At 44.6% G+C, this 21,851-nt stretch overlaps 1 protein-coding gene and 1 non-coding gene across 14 annotated transcripts in view; both read right to left on the bottom strand.

Annotated features, from left to right (window-relative positions):
* Positions 1-21,851, bottom strand: part of DLGAP1 (DLG associated protein 1) — a 1,131,601-nt gene that overhangs the window by 11,233 nt on the left and 1,098,517 nt on the right. For all 13 annotated transcript variants that reach the window (XM_045042034.1, XM_045042033.1, XM_023241780.2 and 10 more), the window contains 2 exons: positions 17,347-17,768; positions 686-777 (listed from right to left, as the gene is read on the bottom strand). In XM_045042034.1, the coding sequence (XP_044897969.1) occupies positions 686-777; positions 17,347-17,768 (514 nt within the window). The remainder of the gene's footprint in view (positions 1-685; positions 778-17,346; positions 17,769-21,851) is intronic.
* Positions 5,852-5,924, bottom strand: TRNAQ-CUG. The gene has a single exon. It is a non-coding gene; the product is annotated as a tRNA-Gln (tRNA).

The following is a 21,851-nucleotide window of genomic DNA, read 5'->3' as shown; positions in this document are numbered from 1 at the left end:
ATGCCATCCACCTCTGGCCTTAAATTAAAATCAAGAACCCTGATGATGAGATAGGCACTGATGGCTATTTCAGAAGGAACATCATTATCCAAAATAGTTTTCGGTAATATCATTTTTGAAATATCAGGCTGCTCCATACTTTGGTAAGAATACTGAAATCAGGGCTGCCCTGGGAAAGCCAGGAAATTGGAAACATTTCAGTTACCAAAAAAAAAAAAAAAAAAAAAAAAAAAAAAGGCAGGAAATGGAGTTTTAACTTGATTGGATTTTTTCTTTTAAGATTATTTAAGTATAAAATAAATATTTCTAATTTTTTTTAATTAAAAAAATTTTTTTAACACTTATTTGTTGTTGAGAGACAGAGAGTGAGCGGGGGAGGGGCGGAGAGAGAAGGAAACACAGAATTTGAAGCAGGCTCCAGGCTCTGAACCATCAGCACAGAGCCCAATGTGGGGCTCGAACCCACAAACCATGAGATCATGACCTGAGCTGAAGTAAGATGCTCAACCGACTGAGCCACCCAGGCGCCCCTAAATACTTCTAATTTTAAGAAAAGCAGGAAATTAGATTCCTCAGAAAATTCTATTTCAGGCGAGAGAGTGTTCAAAATTAGTTGTGGCAGCCTTGACAACATGATCTTCTCCTGACTAGCTGGGAAGTGGTAGTGATGGGGAATGTTACCTACCAGGTTTTCTTCACACAGTTCTCTGAACTGGTAGAATTTCTGGGCCATGAGAAGTTGGGCACTGCCCACTGCAGTTCGGATTTTCCCTAGAACTGAAAAAAGCAAACATACAAGAAGTTTACACATTATGTCTCACTGTGGAGATTTAGTCTGGTAAAGCAAAGAGGAAGTTATGCTGCAATAATTAGGAAAAACTGCACACATACAGCACGTGAACACACACACACACACACACACACACACACACACACTCAGCCCAGCTGCTGTTGGGCTGCTAGTCTATGGAACAGAGGCTAGGTGAAAGTATAAAATCGACTTGGACAAAAACACATGCTCATCACACATATTTCTTAGGAATAGCGGAGTTTTCCATCACAGCACTGGAGCTTACCAAGAGGCAAATAGGTTTTTTTCCCTCCCGCCTTTTATTGCAAGGATAAGTTTCAAGTGTTTTTCCGTATAGTTATGGATTTATTTGTGTCAGCAATCATGGTCTGCGAGCTCGTTTTTCTAATCCAACTCCAAACACAAGAAAAGCAATCCTGACTTGAAGGGGCGCTCTCTTGGCACTCACCACCTCCTATCCATAACCTTCATTATTTTTCCGGAGCTCAGCCACGGGGACTGTCAGGAAAGCGCCATGGCCAGTTGAAAGATTTTCTAAGGAATGAACATTTTCAGCCTGTTGCCTAGGGAACGCCAGCACCGTTCCAGCTTTTCCACTCCACAGACCAATTTTATTGTTAATATAGGTTTAATTCCCTATGCACTGTGCTGAAAATCTCCTTTGCAAGCTACTTCTTGTCTTCCGTGCAGACTAAGGCGAGAACCTTTCAACTGAGGGCATGCTGAGACGGGCAGAACCGCTCTGCACAGAGCTGTCCTGAGGTCTGCATTGTCCCAAGGCCCTCCCTCCACCCGGTGGGGACCGGGGGCACAGCTGCACTGCTGGAGCTCTGCCACCAGGCAGTTCTCAACATGCCCTCCCTGTCGGGGAGGAAGGGGAGAAGGCGCCCTGCTCCCCCTTCCTGGCCCCCGCATAGACAGGGAGACTCCTCAGAAGGGCACTTGCTCCGTGGTGAAATCTGCATCTCTGGGGGGAGGTGGAGTAAAGGATCGAAGCAGTGTGAGTGCCGCGGTTTTGCTGTGGATTTACCAAGCCTGAGACCCAGGGTGGAATGAGGTCTCTCTTTCTTGACCTCAGTCCCCACAAGGTCTGAGAAGAAGACAAAAGAAAAAAAAAAACTTTATTGTGACAGGGTTTTCTAGTAACTTTCCTCTCTGTTTAAAACTTCCAGGCTAGGGGCACCTGGGTGGGTCAGTCGGTTGAGCATGTGACTTCCACAAGGTCATGATCTCAAGGTTCCCGAATTTGAGCCCTGCATCAGGTTCTGTGGCGACAGTATGGAGACTGCTTGGGATTCTCTCTTCTCCTCTCTGCCCCTCCCCTGTTCGCACTCTCTCTCAAAATATTAAAACCAAATCAAACAAAAACCTGCCAGGCTAGACCATGGTTTATGATGCACACTATACTTAAGTATTATTCAAATATTCTGGCATTCCCACACACGGAACTCAGGGCATTTATGAACTCTCTGTCACCAGTCCCACCGAACAGCCCAGGTGCAGAAATCGCCTCCTCAGTGACAGCCAGGGGCTTCCCTTGATGGCCATAAGGCAGCAATTCCTCAGGCCTAAGTGTTTACTCTTTTCCAGTCTTGCTTATGTGAGGCCCTTCTCCTTTTCTCCACACCCCTGAGGCAGAAAGGAAGAAGCATGTGGAGACACAGAGCATCATAGTTGCTAAGGGTCCGGCCCTGAGCTGGCTGAGGGTTTTGGCAGAAAGGAAGAAGCATGTGGAGACACAGAGCATCATAGTTGCTAAGGGTCCGGCCCTGAGCTGGCTGAGGGTTTTGGCCCCAATACTTACCAACCCCTGCCCTGGACAGGTCATTCAATCTCTGTTCTCTCCTATGTAAAGTAAGGTTAATGGTATCTATTTGTAGGGTTGTTATGAAGGTTAAAAGCAATAATACACAGGAAATGCTTGGGACAGTGTCTGATATGTAGCAAACAACCAATAAGTGTTTGTTATCACCTAGGGCCAGGATACTACCATTCCTCTCTGGTTATGCCACCTGTGGGCCCCACACTTGCTCTGCCCAGAAGAGAAGAAGAAAAAAACAAAGTCTGGATTATTCAAAGGTAATCAGACATCCTTGGTTGCCTGGGACAGGTATGTGCTTTGGATCACCTGTCCCAGATCTGAGACAGTTCTGAGGAGGCATTTCCTAAGTGAACATGTGGCTTAGGCAAACTCTAAGGTCCCGGGAAACATCTCTGAATTATGTTGCTGATGGGTACGGCTGTGACACCAGCAAATCCTTAGAATGAATCCTGGAAGCTTAGAACTTGTACTGAGGGGTGTCCAATTTGTTGGCTTGTATGGCAGAGCCCCTGGGAACTGTCATAGAACCCCCAGCTATTCTGATATGCCTCAAAACTTTGAGCTAATGTTTCTCCATTACACCTGAAAACCTGAGTGTATAATAGATTACTATAGTGAGAGCAGCTGAGTAAGACAGTGATTCTCAGATGAGAAGAAAGCACTGCTCCAAACAATCTTTCAGGCAACACCCACCCACGTAGGTGCCAACTCAGATGGATGTCTTCTTGAAAGCAGAACAAGGGACATCCTCAGCATGGTCTGGCGAGAGCTGTAGATTTGGAGCAAAAGTAACCGGGATGAAGTTGTGGCCCTTCTGTTTTCCAGCTTTTTGCCATCATGTTCCTTGAGTGGAAATTCCCTACTGGCTCCGGGATTGTTTGCATTTCCAGTGTCTGAGTGATAATCTTTCCTGGGCCCAGGAAAAGGAGGTGCTGATGTGGGCTTTGGGAGAAGCCATTCAACAGGAGGGCTTGAGTCAAGCAGATGAAATTCCTACTTCCTTGCCCTCCACGCTTTTGTTTCTAGAGAACTAAAAACTCACTTTAATTTCTTTTTTTTTTTAAAGTTTAATTACTTTGAGAGAGTGACTGGGGAGGGGCAGAGAGAGAGAGAGAGAGAGAGAGAGAGAATCCCAAGCAGGCTCCACACTGCCACCATGGAGCCCGAAGTGCGGCTCGAACTCACAAACTGCATGATCATGACCTGAGCTGAAATCCACATTGAGACGCTCAGCTGACTAAGTCACCCAGGCATCCCAAAACTCACTTTAATTTTGAAGAAAAAAGCTCTAATGGAGTTTGTTCTGTTTTTCCATTAGACATTCACTTAGTGTGGAGATAACTCTCTTCTTCTAAAGGTAAATTTCATATTTGTTCTGTAGTCTTTGAGGAAGAAAAAAGCTAATGAAGCAGATGTGCTCCTGGGATTGCATTTAGTTGGCTCCCTTCACACTCTGGCCCATACACCTTTTCCAGATTGTTCAACACAGATGTAGTCAATAGTTTTTATTACCCATCACCCTTCATTGAATGCATCTTCCAGAATAATGCGTCTCTACTGTATTCCTGCAGGCATGCCACTTAATGAAGATTTATACCATCTATTTGTATTCTGTATATATATATATATATACATACATATATATATATATTTAATGTTTATTTATTTTTGAGAGAGAGGGAGAGAGAGCAAGCAGGGAGGGGAGAGAGAGAGAGGGAGACAGAATCCGAAGCAGGCTGCAGGCTCTGAGTTTTCCACGTAGAGCCTGATGCAGGGCTCAAACTCACAAACCATGAGATCATGACCTGAGCCGAAGTTGGATGTTTAACCGACTAAGCTACCCAGGTGCCCCTGTGTAATATTTAATCATATTATGGGCCCTGTTTTGCGGTGCTACTCTTTTTATGTGGGTAAGTCTGGTCTCCCTAGGTGTCTTATAAAACCCCTGGTAATTAGTTTTTAAGATTCCTTTCTCCCTTTCCTTTCCTCCCCAGCTGTTAGTCTGTTCCTCAGTGGAAGTGAAAAATAACAACCCAAAACACTGGTGAACTAAATTCCTTCCATTTCAGAGGTGGGCACCTCCATACTAACTCCCCCACTCATAATCTAGAAACTTCTCATCCTGCAGTAGATGGTTATGGGGAATCATAACAGAGAGCACAGGCCTGGGTTAGTTCATCACATAAAGCCAGGAAGATCTTTTGGTAAGTTATCACTGTTTGGTTTTTGCACAGATCTGTTTATTTATATTATTATCTTGTATTTATCTCTTTTTAAAGTTTATTTATTTTGAGAAAGAGAGAAAGCACTAGCAGGGAAGGGACAGACAGAGAGGGGGAGAGAGAAAATCCTAAGCATGCTTCATGCTCAGCGCAGAGCCCAATGTGGGGCTCGAACCCACGACAGCAAGATCACAACCTGAGCCGCTATCAAGAGTCAGAAACTTAACCGAATGAACCACCCAGGCGTCCCTATTGCCTTGTATTTCAAAGCACTTTCACACATGCATCAAACCGGATCCTTTCAGGACCCTGTGAGACAGGGCAGATATCATCATTTCATTTGAGAAAATTTGGGCTCAAATTATGAAGAGCCTTCCCCGGCGGCCCTGTAGTGCCTGGGACTCTGTCTTCTCCCTCCCCATCCCTTGTGCTGTGTTGAAAACTGTGTCTGAACCTACTTAAATGAAGCCATGTGAGGGTGATTTCTTTCCTTTATCAACACTTTCTAGCTAGGACCACTGGACCGGGGCGGGGGGTGGGGGTGGGGGGGCTGTAGTTAGCTGATAGAAGAATCTGAGGCAGTTCAGCAAACTCGATCCCTGCCCACACTGAGATGGGAGAGCACAGCACATGTACACGAATTGTTGCACAAAGACATTTCAGCTGTGAAAAGAATGGAGGAACTGGGATCACTTGAAAGGGATGCTAGTGGGCGTAAGGTTGAAGTCTGGGTTTTCCTTTTAAAGATGATACATCAGAATAAGAAGCAGAGAAAGACTATTTTGGGTGTGAGATGGGGCTCTTATGAGAACTCTAATTTTAAATCTAGCTATATGCAAACAAAAGCCCAGACGTTAGGGAAGAGCACACCTCCTTCCTCCCACTGACCCCCATGGGGGATGATTTTTATTTGGGAATAAGGAGGTGATATACAAGGCACAGGGCTGAAGAGGATGACAATTTACTTTTTTAATTTAATTTTTAAAGTAATCTCTACACCCAACGCGGGGCTCGAACTCACAACCCCGAGATCCAGAGTCACGTGCTCTGCCGACTGAGCCAGCCAGGCTCCCTAAGAATAATTTCTTTCAATCTTGCAAGTGGGTCCATGGTAAAGCTGCAAGCGTGCTGACCACAGTGTAAAACAAAGACCCTTTCCCTTGGGGCTATGCCGGACTTTTACCTGAGTCGGGATCAGTATCTCATATCCATAAGCATGGCTGTCTCCCCCTTTTTCTGCCATTGTGGGGCGTGCGGTTGACTGCTCCTCCGCACGTCTTCTCCCAAGACTTTCAGGGTCCAGCAATTCCCGGCCAAGAAAGAAAAGTGGAACCATCCCAGTCCCTCAGTGGATTCGGACAAAAACTGGTCATAAAATCAGATACAACTGCAACAGGAGACGCTGGAGAAGAATCAAGCCGGGTCTATCAGGATTCGCACATGAGACAGTACCCATACTTAAGCTGCATCAAGGTCACCAGCATCACCACTATCTGGACAGTTGGACATGCATTAAGGGGAAAGTGATTTTCTATGTTTCTACACTAGTAGGTGGCCTCAGTAAGATGAGAGACCTTCCATTTGAAAAAAGAAGTCCTTAAGCATAATTAACATATGTATCTTTTAATATTCCAAGAAGAACTAAGTCTCTAGAATGGAATAGGCAGAGGCAGTGGTTTCCCTGACTGTTTCTGATTCTTACCTACTACGCCCAACTCCACAATCGTCAGGTGCCCACATCAGGCATCAGAAACAGAGAGGGATAGACATATTTCTATACCCTCAATGGATGGTGAAGCTTGCTACTCCCATCCAGTGGACATGCTGGGTCAAACGCTCCCCCAGCCCTGCCACCTACACCGTAATCCACCTAATATACTCCTTTTCCAGTCTAACTTTTCTCTCTGCATAAGATACTGGAAAGAGCATAGGTGTGGAAGTCAGGAATGCCACTTGCCAGTGGTTGATGTTGGGAGACTTTATTGTACTCTCAGACTCTGTTTTCTTTATCTGCCAAATAATCATTATGCTGTCTTCACGGCATAATTATGCTGATTATTTAATGAAATAACAGACAAAAATGGTTAGAAGGTAGTAGACATTCTTTAGTTCCTGGGCATTTACCTGGGAAACTAAAAGGTGGCATGAGCCAAAACAGGGAATTACTTCTCCTGCTAATCTTCATACTCCAACCTTTCTTGAATTCTTTATTTATTTATTTGTTTATTTATTTATGTGTTTATTTGGTGGATTTCATTCAGGCAGATTTAGGCAGGGGTCAATAATTTCTTTGGTCTCTGTGTATAAGGAAGTCATAACAATTATTCAGGGGCCCAGATTTTCTGGCAGAGTCTGGCAGAGTTCTCCCACCTCCAAGAGCTGGAACAGTGGCCAACTGGTTGCTGGGAGACAGAGATACAGAGAGGAGACAGAACCCTAGCCAGTGCTGGACACCCACACCACCCAGCTGGAGCCTTGTGCAGGAAGCAAACTCATGGCAAAATGAAGGGTCAGAGCCCTCCTCATGAGAAGCAGCTTCTCTTGCAAAACAAGGTCCATTTTCAGGTGCAGAGCAGGCCAGGCAAGTCCTGCTAGCCTGGAGAGCTATATTCCCATCTTGTGTTCCAGTGTTTAGTCCTGTGGCTCGGTGCCACTATGAACCCACAATTTGCAAACTCAGCTGATTTCATTGCTGTTCCTTAGTCCTCTGAGATGATCTCCGCTCCCTCCCTCTCCGACTCTCCCTTTCTGACTCTTGCTCACTTGCAACTCAACCCTGCCTCCTCCTCTCCAGCGATAACTGTGCCTCCTATGAGATGAAGAAAGCTGAATCACGCAGGAATATTCTCCACGTTCTGCCTCTCCTAATACTGGTCTAGTCCCCTAAACCTCTAAAGAGCGTGAGGGTTCTACATGATGGGCAGGCAGCAGACCTTTCTGGCTAGTTGGATAACAAAAGAGATGCCAGGTGCCAGGAGAAAATGACTTACATTCATTCCTAACGTCCCCTCTCCATGACTGTTAGCCGCTCCCACCAAAAAGACTTTCCTGCATTCACTCCTCCCATCTGATTTGCCTGATTCCCTTCTGGCTGCTCTGAGAACGTGCTCCATAAGTCTGTCCCCGTCTCTGTGACCTATGCCTCTCTGTGCTATAGCACAACCAGGGATGCCTGTGAGTGTCCTCCAGTCTCTCCCCCCCTAAGGGGGGAAACTCCTCCCCAATCTCACGATCCCCTCCAGCTAATATAAAATTCCTCTTCTTCCTTGTCCTGGACTGCATTGTGTGCTCCCAACATTCAAATGTCGAAGTCCTAACTCCTTATTCTTCTGGGTATCTCTTCATTTGGCCCAAAGGCTCCCACATGCAGTCTTTGGCTCTGACGCTGCATTCCTTGTTCCTTAGGGCTCTCCCTCTTTACCTTGTAGATGCTGAACACAAAATTCAGTCCTGAGCCCACTTCCCTGATCCCCCTCGAAGGGGCTCATCATTCTCATGGTTTCAGCTATTTTGGAAATTTGTTTACGTGTCCCAAATTTATAACTCCAGTGTATATCAGCCCCCCATATCTAAGTATCCACTCAATGCCTCTTGTCTCCCCAAATCCATGTTTCCCTCAGGGTTCCCTAGTTGATTATCATTAGGGCTACAAGGCCATCCACAGTGTGGATGCCAGTCTTGGAGGTCTGGTTTCATTAGGGGAACTAGAGGGGCTTTTCCATGGCTCCCTATCATCCATGGGGTAAGCAGGTAACTTTCTTCAGTGGGCTTGCAGGCATGGCCCACCTGTTCAGCCTTACCTCTGCCCACCCTTTCAGTGCTCTGGGTCACCAGTTGCCCAAATTCAAAAGCTGTCTCTCTTCTCGAAGCCCTTGCTCAAGCTAAACACCAAGCTGAGGATGCCTCCTACGCTAGCCCTTCCCCCCCAGCCCCCACCCTGCTCAGGTGTACCTCCTCCAGAAAGCCCTATCTCCTTTCCCCTCTCGCTCCCCACTGCTCCTCAGATTCCCATGCAGAGAGCTGTCTCTGCCCTTCCCACATTCTTTCCAGCATGATCTATTTATATGTCTGACTCTCTAACCAGACCTCAAGCCTTTCTTTTTTTCTTTAAATGTTTTATTTATTTTTGAGAGAGCACAAGTGGGTGAGGGGCAGAGAGAGAGGGGGACAGAGGATCTGACAGCAGCATGTTCAACTGACTGAGCCACCCAGGCGCCCCAGACCTCAGGCCCTTCAAATGGCACGGACTGTGCCCATGTAATTCTTGGTGTCCTGTTCAAGGAATAAGTTTTGAAACTAATAGACTCGTCTACAAAGTCTTTGTTAACTAGAAAAACAAATTAGCTGCAGCATTCCAGACCTTACACATGCTGATTCTTTAAGGTTTTGACCATGTCTGGCATCACTTTTTAAGTTACAGTCCTGACTAATTAATTAGCTAATATAGTCTTAGCTGGGCTATTATTCCTTTTGGGTTTCTGTTTACAACACTATTTGGGCCGATTTAGGCTGGAAGAGCCAAGCCATCTGGAATAAGATGAATGTGTCTGTGGATGAATTAAACCTCCTTATCCTCAACTTCTGACTTCTTTTCACTCACCTGGCTTCTCCCCCACCCCCAACGTTGTAGATTTTAGGGATGAAGAGGGAAAAGGAATCCGTAAAAAGTGGATCCACCCACTTACTTGAAATTTAGGTGGCTTTGTCACACCAAATCTGTGTGATTTCAAGTTGGGATGATTCATGTAGAGACATTCTTATTTACAAATGTGTCCTCCCTGAAAAGAATTTCTCCAACCAATTGCCCAGCTGCTTCTCAAACACATTTGTGATCCAGACCTGCTGTCAACAAAAGGTCTCCATAGAAAACATGGATCTGTTTCATTCCTGGCTGACAGTGCTTGCTCGGCATTTTACAAGAATGCTTCTTTTTTTTTTTTTTTTTTTAAAGGAGCCAAAACTCAGGGAATAATGAATAGAGAATTCTCAAGTAGAAATAGTCTCATAAGCTAAAAGCTTCCAAAGGGTTAAAACATGGAAGAAAATATTGCTTTGTTTGTAAAGAGCAAGGTTTCAAAAGCTCAGCTAACTTTATTTTTTTCTCCCAGTTCATAATCCAAGAGTCTTACTCGTAAGCGATGGTTATACTTCAACCCATATCTCGATTTACAACAGCCATGAAATAATAGCAGTATACACATCCCATAGAAAAATATAGTTCTTGAGCCTTTGAAAACGGAACAGAATGAAATTATAAAACGTTTCTCTTGGTAACACAGAAGAAAAGAACTGAATGCTGTGTTTGAAGTCCGTTGCAATTATATCCCACATGAATAGTTGTTGTTAGAGAAAACCATCAGAGATCTTGCCTCAGTCCCTCTCTGGAATCCCTGCTTCTCTGCAGCACAGAGGCAGTCTGGAATGATGGAATCCCACTGGCCTAGAGAACAGAAGATCATTGCAGGTCACACACTCCACCTCTCCATGCCTCAGCACCCTCCTCAGCCCTGAGACCACTCCCAGGGCAACACACCCACAAAAGGATGCTCTGTAATGTCCTTCTGGCCCCCAAACCTTCTTCTTTGTGCCCAGTGCTGTGCAGAGCAAACTGAACTGAGCCTTCCAGAAGGTTAAACATAAGGCACATTATACACGATTTCCTTTTCATTACTGCCACTTCCTCTGCGGTCACTAATTTCAGGGTGGCCAGACCTTAAAAAAGAGACTATGCAGGGTGTGTGTGTGTGTGTGTGTGTGTGTGTGTGTGTGTGTGTGCACATATGTGCTCGCACATGCATATATGTGTATGGGTGTGTGTGGGGGGATCCTGGGGCAGGGGGGAATTTTTGAAGGTCACTTCAAAAGTAAGATGAGAATAAAATAGAAAGGAGCTAGAATACACCCACCTCGTCCTGCTTAGAAATACATAAGGCTTGAGGCAGATGAGTTGCAGAAATCAGAGAGAGAGCTTCTCTGTTTGCCACCCACAGGCTGCCGGGACACAACACAGGCACCTGGGCAGAGTAACCCTGGTGATGGCACCGATAGACGGTCACAGCGATGACTGTGCACAGCTTCCGTAACTCAACCTGAAACCAGGCAAACCCCTTTTCAGGTTTCATTTCCAGCCCCGCATTTGCTGCCAAGGCTCACAAGCCTTCTGGGGGACCCAAGGCCAAGTTTCACTAACTTGGATGCTGTTACCAGGCAAAATTAAAGTGGAATTAATCTGCCTCCTGCACACGCTCTGGGTTTATCAGTTTATTTCAGATAAAGCCTGAAAATTCCACATATAAGTTGTCCACAATTCAGGAGGCAAAGATAGATTTCCAAGTACAATCAACCAGTATTTCATCGTAGGGCCGCTGAAACCCGAGCCTCTGTTTTTAACCCACATTGCTAGACTGCATTCCTAGTCGGGAGCGTTTGGTTCCATCTGGCCATTTCATTCCCGGTCAGATAATACCAGACGTATCTATGTAACATACAAGCCACTGTCAAATAGCACTGAGCCATCTCCCCGAGACAGCTGTTCCACACAAGGGCTTCATTGTCTGAGAAAAGCTTGTATCATTTTACTTCAAGAGCTGGGGGAACAAGCATTCTGTCAGCTGCCAGGGCTTGGAGGAAACCTCACTCACTGCAGATTGTCATTACTTTGTTACCAAGCCCCAAACCCCACAATCGGCTGTTAGGGATGAACATTGGAAACAGGAACGAAAGTCCTCGCTCTGCTTTCATTTTATCAGGGAACATAATAGCTCCACACACCCAGAGAATTTATAGTTATGCTTTTCAAAGATAACACGACACTACCAGGCAACCACAAATGCCTTTCCTCATGCCGCCCTTGGTCGTGCGCGTTTAACCGCTTCAGGTAAACCAGGAAAGTGCTTTCCAGTCCTGGAATGCCAAAAACAACGTCCCTAGGAAGCAGCTGTCAGACTCAGGATAATGGCATCATAAAATAATTGAGAACTGAAAAAGTATTTAAAATCGGATGGTTCCTTTCTTTTTTTAACTCTCTAATCAAGAAACATTACTGCAACTACGCCACCCTGCATCTATACCTCACGTTCCCATTGAGTGAGAAGGTTCTGTTTCCAACTTCTTTTTTATCCCCCAGGAACGCCGTGTATTTTACATTTAAACAAAATGTAACAAAAACACCTTATATTCTTATGAGCCTGATGACTGTGAATGTGATGATAGGTAGCTTATTCCAGTACCTTCAGCTGCTGTAGGCTTTTTTTGGAAGGGAGGGTGGGATTTTTTGTGTGTGATAAAATATACATCAGACCTACTATTTCAACCATTCTCTCCCTCCCCCTTCCTTCCTTCCTTCCTTCCTTCCTTCCTTCCTTCCTTCCTCCTTCCCTTCCTCTCCTTCCTTCCTCTCCTTCCTTCCTTCCTTCCTTCCTTCCATACACAAGCAAGGGAGGAGCAGAGAGAGAGAGAGGGAGAAAGAGAATCCCAAGCAGGCTCCACGCCCAGCGCCAAGCCCCATGCAGGGCCCGGAGCCATGACCATGAGATCATGACCTAAATCGAGAGTCAGATGCTCAACTGACTGAGCCACCCAGGCGCCCCTGAACCATTTTTAAGTGTACAGTTCAGAGGCATTAAGTATATCCACCAAACATTTTTGAGTATTTAAGAATTGGGATCATTCCAGTGCCTCAGAAAATAAATTAAGCAAGTATGGTCCGAGTCTTCCTTTCTCTCACTCTATTCTACTTACACTTCCATGATGATTTTGAAGACTACGTATCCTGGAAGGGATTTGTCAGAGAGCCACCTTCGTCATGTACCCTGAATGTACCGCCTTGTATGGGACCCAAAGAACACATAAGGTGGCTTGGCCAAGAGACAGATATATCTGGGCTTGACTCATTTGTCAAAGCTATTTTTCTGGGTGTACACAGATTTTTTTTTTTAAAGCTGGTTACTCAGAAATTGGCTGTGCCTACCAGACAGGCTTGGCCTCTCTTCCTCACCGAGCCTCTTATAAAAAAAGAAAAGGTTAAAATAGAGAATGCGTAAAACAAAGGCTCTCCGCAGCTCCAGTCCCAGTTATCAGAACAGAATTGTGGTTGCCAAGGAGCGAGGGACAGATATGTATGGAGAGCTTTAGAGGACAGCACTGAGTGACACACAAGAGTATCATTATCTTGTCAAATGTTATTCATGTTGTATCTGTTCCATCAGACACTTCTGTGTTCTGTGACCTTGGACAAGATACTGCCAGAGAGCTGTTTTGAGGGCAAATAAAACACCTGTCAGTGTCCAGCCCATTGCCCGGGGTATTGTAAGGACAAGATGAATATTCTTTCATGTGCTTCTGTTCTCCCTTCTTCCCATGGAGGGTGGCTATGGCCGTCTGGTCAGACCCTCACTGATTTGGATTTGCCTCCTTTGGAATTGGCGACTCTTTGACCTGGGCATGTGGAGTTACCTCTGCACTATTCAGAATTCTGGAATGCTGGTGAATTGAAGCTCCTGGGCCTGAAAGATAAAGCTTGCAAGTGCTTGTCGAATGGAATCACATCCCAAGAACTGGACAGGACATACAGGATTCCTCCAGATCATCCTGCTGACCGACACAGAAGGGTTCTACCATTTCTTTTTTTTTTTTTTTTTAATTTTTTAACGTTTATTTATTTTTGAGACAGAGAGAGATCGAGCATAAACGGGGGAGGGGCGGAGAGAGAGGGAGACACAGAATCGGAAGCAGACTCCAGGCTCTGAGCCATCAGCCCAGAGCTCGACGCGGGGCTCAAACTCACGGACCGTGAGATCGTGACCTGAGTTGAAGTCGGACGCTCAACTGACTGAGCCACCCAGGCACCCCGGGTTCTACCATTTCTATGCCAGGTGTTCCTCTCCCTCTGCCAAACCCTAGTTCTGATCGGCAGGGCTCTTTATCTCACCAAGGATCCCCCCGCCCCCTTCCTACTTTTGGCAACAACGACTTCTAATTACTCATTGAAAATTCTGTAACTACTGAAGAACAAACATTTTGCAAGGTAAAATACTTTTGTAACACAGAATTTCCAAAATATTTCCCAGACTCAAATACATATTCACTGATCCCCTCCTAGGTACCAGGAACCACCAGAAGGGCAGTGTCTATAAAGATGAATGAGATAAGAATAATTTGTCCTCAGCTCATTTTTCAGTGGAGGAGAGAGACACATAGACTACTGTAAAATAATGTTGGAAAGAGCTGATAGACAGATATACAGGCTATTATGGAATCACGAGGGAGACACACCCAACTCAGCCTGAGGGGAGGCATTCCGCAAAGACTTCCAGAAGGTGAGGCCCAAGCTGAGACTTGAAGGGAGAGCCATATTTTGTAGGCGAGATGGGCTTATATGAATAGATGTTATGGATTTGAATCAGTTTTGTACATTTACAAAAGCATGCATAAAGGCATTTTCATCTAAACTTTGTGTTAGTTGTTTGATCTAAAGTTATAAAGTTATATTAAAAAAACTAATAATTTGGACTCCTCACTACAGACCATTGGCTTTCAAACTGTATTCTAGAAATCCTAGGATTTTTTTGAGATCGGGGGTTGTTAGGGACCTTGGTCCAAGGGACAGTGGACGCTGAGCAGACAGAACTCAGACCATCACCTCCACTGTTCTGTTATATTTATTGCTGCTGAGTGTAACTATTTTTAATTAGAGAAGGGGTTTCTGATATTAACATATGTTTCAAACAAGGAAGGAAGACCAACTCCCCAGTGAAGCAGGTTTCACCGCATACTTGCCATCTAAGACTAATTTATCCAGCTGAGTACTTTTAAAAGAAAGTACCAAGAAATACTCCCACCCCTAGTTATCTTTGTCTGTTCTGCAACCATGACCCTCACACCTCCCCCCAGGCAGCAACCTTGCAAAATAAAGTGGAGATTTGATAAAATGTATCTCTACTGCGAAGAAAATGTCCGTAAGGAGTATAGCTTATTAATGGTGGGATCTTCAGGGACAAAGACAGCAGTTTTTATTCTTTAGAAGAAATCTCATTATAGCAAAATACCTTCCTATGGAATGGATTTGCTAAATTCTATTTATAAATCAGTGCTTTAAGTAACATGTGAAGTAAAATTCTGTAACAGTGAATAAATGGGTTGCTCCTTCATGTTCATTACTTTGGGACTTTTCCAAGAGTGCACATTTCAAAATACGAAATGCTTCTCTTTGATCCTGAACACACAATGAGAACCTGGTTTTCTGACAAGATTGTCACCTTTCAAATACATGTGTTTGTATCAAAACGTGGTAACTTGTTGTCAGGGCTCCTTTAGTGTTGAAGAAGATTTTCCTAAATCGTTATACCATGACTGTCCTTGTGCATCACTATAAAGCTGGGTTGAGAGAAGTAGATCCAGTCTTAGATGGGAAGAAAACACATGAGTGACTTTCCTGGGTCCTATAGGAAGTCAACCAGGAAGCTAGAATGAGTCCTGAACTAATGAGGTGAATGCACCGAAATCTGAAAATTAGCTTGTTCTGTTGAGCAATAAATACATCAGAGGCTGTTGCTCCTTAGACACCAGCATTTTTCCTAGGAAAATCTAATCAACTCTGGGTATAGCCACCAAGGGAAAAGAAGGGAGGAAGATGTTACTGCTAAGACTTCCTTACTGAAACCCACACCATCCATTGCTGCTGGGTGGTGCCTCCTTCTCCTGTCACCAGGGCAAAAAGCTAATTCTGCTTGTGGATCAACATTCAGGTGAGCCTGGAGTGACATCAACGGTTAGGGGCAACTGTCAAGGAGATTACTCTCCCACTGCTAAGTTGTTTGCACTTATAACATGAGGAACGTTTCAGAAACCTACTTACGGGTTTTCTAACCTGCTCATCAAGGCAACAAATAAGCTAGTCAGCCAGTTGATAGGGTTCAGGCAAGAGGAATGAGTGCAGAGAAGAGCTGAGAGCAAGACACAGGGAGGAAATCCCACAGTCTGCTAATTATTCTTTTCCAGACTCAGTTTTCATAAAAAATACTTCCTTGATGGAAAGCTCACTGCCTCGTGACACAATTAGTTTGGTTCATTTAGCAAGTCTATTTACCACAATTAGACATAGGCTCAAGGTCTAATTATAAAGAAATTATTGATATTTTTATTAGGGATGATAATGTATGATGATTATGTAAAAAAAATCCTTATCAGTGGGTACATAGTAATGTGCCACAATGCTTTGGACTTTCTTTAAGATAACCCAGCAAAAATGACTAATGGGGGAAGATAAGAAAATGAGGCTGGCCAGTGGTGTTGGGTGATAGGTACATTGTACTAAACTCTCTACTTTTGCGCATGTTTTATATTTTTTATGAGAAAAAGTTAAATGATTTAAAAAATAGGTCTAAAAAGTCACATCATAACAATACTCTTCTAGGTAGTTACCACGCAAAAATGAAGATAGGCTTAAATGCTTACCCCTAAATGCCTAAATTTCTTTGATTCAAAAATATCATCAGTTGGAGGATCCACCATTCATTTGATAATTGTTTTTCAGAGGAAAATAAACACACAACACTGAAATACACGCTGATTATAAACTATATCCCAATTTCAGAGTTGTTAAAAATGTGGAAAACATGCCTTAGAATTGAGGTAACCTGGTCATTTTGTTGTCAATTGTGTGTGTGTGTGTGTGTGTGTGTGTGTGTGTGTGTGTGTTTAACGTAAGCTCTATGCCCAATGAGGGGCTTGGACTCAAGACACTGAGATCAACAGTCCCATGCTCTATGGACTCAGCCAGTCAGGCGCCCCTTGTTGTCATTTGTTAATAGGAATTATTGTGTTAAAAAGCCAAGTTTGAGAATAACAGTGTGCACGGCCCCCATCATTTATTTATTCATCATTTACTTTAACCCGTTACGTTGAAATTTGTGTTAACTTAGTGGCTGAGGGTTTGCCTTCCTAAAACCAATGAAAGTGCATGCTAAACGGGCTTATGAATCTGAATAAGCCTGGTCCCTACTGGCCTAGGCATTATCGGCCTTGTTTTCATATCGTACGTTACGGAAAGTAATAAAACTGTGAGATTATAAATGCCCAGTGCACCTGCACCGGTGACCCTGGACACTCGTCAGAATTACTGTCAATCCCTTAAGAATCAGCACCCATTTCAGGATCCTCTTGGGAAAGAGGAGCGGTTGTAGGAACTCGAGCTGGCCCCCCACCACGTTGAGCTCGGTACTTTTCAGAGAAGAGATCTAGAGCTAGAGGGCATGGGGCTGGAGCTGGCGAAGGTGTTACACCCGCCCAGCCGGTTTCTTTTTATCGTGCAGCGCGGGGCATCTGGACCCTCAGCGGGAATGGCCCAGCGGTCCCACCCCGTCCGGCGGCGGGGTGCGGAGCTGCAGGGCCGGACACCGGAACCGGTAGGGAAGGGAGCGCCAAGCCTAAAGACGCCGCTCAGCCCGCGCGCGAGCGCCGGAAGTGCGGAGTGCGCAGCGGGCGTTACTTACTGTCTTCCGGCAGGTTGTTTTCCCGCTCTTCTCGCTCCATCTGCTGGCACCACCCTTCCATGCGGTCCCGCTCTGCTTGGAGGAGCTTCAGAAACCAGTGGCCGTCCCGGTGGCACACCGACCTTTGGACGGCCTCCAGGGGGTCTTCGGTGATCGAGTCAATCCAGGGATCCGGGGGAGGCAGAATCGAAGGGTCAAAATCCGCATCGAAGTCGTCGTCGGCTGCGCAGGCGTGGTAGTGGTTTCCTGAGCCCTGGATGCTGACGGTGGAGGTGCTCGCGTCCCGGGAGAACTGTCTGGCCATTGGGCCGGGGCACGAATTGTCCTCTATAGACTCCAGAGAGTTTTCCAGATTATCGTGGAAGTCCAGGTCGGCCTGTACGGCTGTCGTCACGCTGTTGGATCGAGTGAACCTGCGGAAGCTTGGAGGAATGGAGAAAGGAAGATTGAGTTCAAGGCTGTTTCTCGAAGCGAGAGCATTTCTACTTTTCTTCATGGGTATGGCAGCAGGGGGTCCTACCCTCTGTCTGGCGGGGGGCGGGGGGGGGTAGGCCCTTGACACAAGCATATCGGTTGCGATAGCTCTTATATACGTATCATGGCTCTCTCATTTTTGTTCAATACAATATTAAAGCATCTCTAGAGAAATGTTAGAAGCAATGTGTGTAGCTGTGAAAGCCAGCAAAATGTCCAGAGTCCAACTTCCTCCACAAAGCTGGGATGGCTCGAATTCTGATATTCAGGTTGCTGAGGGGTAAGGAAAGAATTCTGCATAATTTGCTTAAAAATCCAGGAAACAAAAGCAACCCAACCTGGTCCAAGCCTATTGTGAATCCTGCATAACCACATTTTTTTCTAGGGACAGCGTTTACGAAGTAAGACTTTCTGAAAGCAAACCAAAATGTCATTAGGTTCCTCTTAAAATTAAAACTCCTTCCCCTGGTGAGGACTCATTCACCCGTCTCTTGATCGAAAGGTCATTATTACCATTTGACACAAAGCCTTTGGGGCAAAATCAGCTCACAGTTCTAGAGTTCTCTGGTACCATTCTCCTCTGCACCTTTAATTTCCCTTCCCACAGTCCTTGTACCAAGAGGATACAAGACAACCTGTTCGCAGATTCAGTGTGAGCATTTTATAAGGATATTCATGTAATCGGTGGTTTTCAACCAGATGGCTCTGACATCTCTGGTTGACCCTGACAATGAAGGTGAGGGCATATGGAAGGTGGGAGGGGTGGAGAAGAACAGAGGACCAGTGAATTCTTTCTCAGACAAGGGGCAAGGGGAGGTGTGGGCCTGAAGTAATTTAAAACACTTACAAAAAACTTCATTAGCTCGTAGAGCAGGCAGGCAACAATGGCAGAGAATATAAGTCTGCTGAAGGCAGCGTCATGTGCCTGTTGCCTACTCTGTACTTTTTTTTTTAATTGTTTGTTTATTTTTGAGAGAGAGAGAGCAGGGGAGGGGCAGAGAGAGGGAGACAGAGGATCCAAGAGGGTTCAGCCACTGACAGCAAAGAGCCTAATGTGAGCTCGAACTCAGAAACTGTGAGATCATGACCTGAGCGGAAGTCAGATGCTTAACCAATTGAGCCACTCAGGTGCCCCAGTACTCTTTTGTTAAGGTGACCTCTTGATCTAATATTTTTATTTATTTTTTATTGTGAAAAAATATACATAACATAAAATTTACTACTTAAACCATTTTTAAGTGTGTGGTTCAGTGGCATTAAGTACATTCACATTGTTGTACAACCATCACCATCATGCGTCTCCAGAATGTTTTCAGCTTTCTCAGTTGAAACTGTACCCATTAAACAGCTCCCCTCGGCCCCTTCCTCCCAGCCTATGTCAACCACCATTCTACTTTCTGTCTCTATGGAATTTGACTTCTCTAGCTCTCTCATATAAGTGGAACCATACTGTATTTGCCCTTTCAGGACTGGATTATTTCACCTAGCATGATGCCTTTTTTTACAGTTTAGTTTTGATAGAGAGAGAGAGAGGGGGAAGGGAGGGAGAGAGGGGGAGAGAGAGAATTCCAGGCAGCTGTCAGCATAGAGCCTGAGGTGGGGCTCGAAATCACAAACTGTGAGATCATGACCTGAGCCTAAACCAACATTTGGACGCTAAACTGACTGAGCCACAGGCGCCCCTCATGTAGCAAAATGTCTTTAAGCTTCTTCCATGCTATAACATATGTCAGAATTTCCTTCCTTTTTAAGGCTGAATGATACTCCGTTTTCTGTATATACCACATTTTGTTTATCCATTCATTTGTAGATGGACACTTGGGTTGCTTCCACCTTTTGGCTATTTTGAATAATGCTTCTTTGGACATGAGTGTACAAATATCTCTTTGAGACTGAGTTTTCCATTGTTTTGCATAAAAACCCAGAAGAGAAATTACTGTATCATACAGTAATTCTATTTTTAATTTTTTGAGGATCTACCATACTGTTTTGCATCACAACAAATCCATTGTTTTCCCCTAGAAAATAAAGCTTTAGAAAAAAAGGTGGCTGCACTATTGATCTGTGTTAGTTGTTAGGATGATCAGCGTAATCAAATATGGTGTGATTCTGGCCACTCATTTTATGAAGGTAGACCAGTCAAAAACAAGCTGGCCCATCTCATTGTTTGCTGTTTTCAAGAAATTACTTCTGTTGAAGGTATTTTAGCTGGTCATTTTATAAGATCCTTAACTCTCAAATGGGCCAAAAAAAGAATCACATAGTGTGAAAGTCTGAAAGCCATGGTACAGATGTCTTGTACTGGAGCGAAAGGAAGAACAGTTTTGCTCACGTGATTCTTCCAATAGCCACTTACGTCTTGGCTGCAGTCGGCCTTTTCTGCATTCTTCTTATTCATCCCCCTGAATGTTAAATGTCATCTCCTGAAGCTCAGCTTTCTTTGCAGACGCAGGTGTGTGAATTGGATGCCTCTCCTTGCAACAGTTGACATTGCAAGTTGCAAGTCAACTTGCAGTCTGGCTGTTCTACTAACACCAAATCTCAACTGTGAGAACACTGGGCTTCACTCTCCAAGATCATGTATTGCCAGAGGCACTGCATTTTCCAGACTTAAAGAAGTGCCTTATTTTTTTCTCAATCGCAGCAAACTTGCCAGAGACAGAGTCTGTTCCACACACAAAACAGAGTGACCTCTCCTGTGCCTCTGTTTTTACCTACACAAAACCATACCACCAGCATTCCTGATAGAGGGCTCCTGGCTCTGAATCCTGTAAAGTATCCACCTTCTTAAGAAAAATTACTTGGCAGTAGATGAGTAGAAGTTTGCAGTTTAGTCACCCAGAAAGAAATAAAAGTTAAGGAAAATTAAAAAGGTTTGGGATTAAAAGCGGTGCCTTTGAACTCAGGCAGCCCTGTCCCGGCTGCCCTGTTTCTCTCAATTAAGTTCCTTAAGCAAGTGCTTTCTTCCACCCAGAGCTTTCAAAGAATGTTCTGCTCTGCAAAACGTTTCATGTCTTTCAAGTGCAAAGTTCCTTCTGAGTGAAGAGCACAATGAAGTTGTTATGGCTGTTTTCGAATTTTGATAGGAACACAAAAGGAGTCGTTGGGTGAATTTCTGTATTTTTAAAAACACAGTGGCTCACTGGTTTGAACGTCCAAAGCTCTTTCCACTCAGTCAGGATCTTGCAGTTTGTGGGTCTGAGCCCTAGTTGGGCTCTGCACTGACAGCGTGGAACCTGCTTGGGATTCTCTCTTTTCTCTCTCTGCCCCTCCCCTGCTTGCTCTCTGTCTATCCCTTTCAAAAATAAATAAATAAACATTAAAAAAAAAAGAGATCGGTTGCTGAGAGGTGGTATAAACCCATAAGCTGACCCCAGGGGCTTGCCATTTCCAAACCTACAATGCCAGTCGTAAAGCTTCTTAGTACTTCATGCCCTGAAGGCACAATGTGTAATCATGGCAACTTCTGTAAAGGACCGGCCGATATTCTGACCTAAGGAGCAGGAAACCATGAAACCAAAGACTGGATCAACCAGTATGGGACACAATACCCTGTCTGTTTGGGACAGCAAGGGGAAAGTCACTTGGTCACATTCACTCTGCTGTTACTTTGTGCACTTTCTCTGAAACACATTTATATGTGTAATAGGAGGATTTTCTGCTGCCCATCCCCTCACAGTGACTTTTCTGCACATAGAAATCAATACAAAGATGGTACATGATGGGACTGCATTTAAATAAAGTTAAGTCACGAGCAAAACAAACAAACAAACAAACAAACCAAAACAAAACCTAAGCACAGTCAGTGTCTTTAGGACTTGCAAGGTGTTCAACTGTGTGAGACCCAAGCCATAAACTTATCTGGAGGAGACGAACTCAGTCATTCTGTTACCGAATCCTCTAGCCTCTGGTTATCTTCTTCATCCCTCTCATTCACATAATGGTTGCTTTCCAGGGCTAACTCTAGTTTCAAAGGGAGAAACACTAGTTCTGTGCTGTTTGTTCTTTCTTTGTGGGAGGCTTTAGACATT

Source organism: Felis catus, chromosome D3 (assembly GCF_018350175.1).
Source record: "Felis catus isolate Fca126 chromosome D3, F.catus_Fca126_mat1.0, whole genome shotgun sequence".
NCBI classification, from domain to species: domain Eukaryota; kingdom Metazoa; phylum Chordata; class Mammalia; order Carnivora; family Felidae; genus Felis; species Felis catus.
Note: the sequence above shows the minus strand (reverse complement) of the source record. Positions and strands in the feature narration are given on the sequence as shown.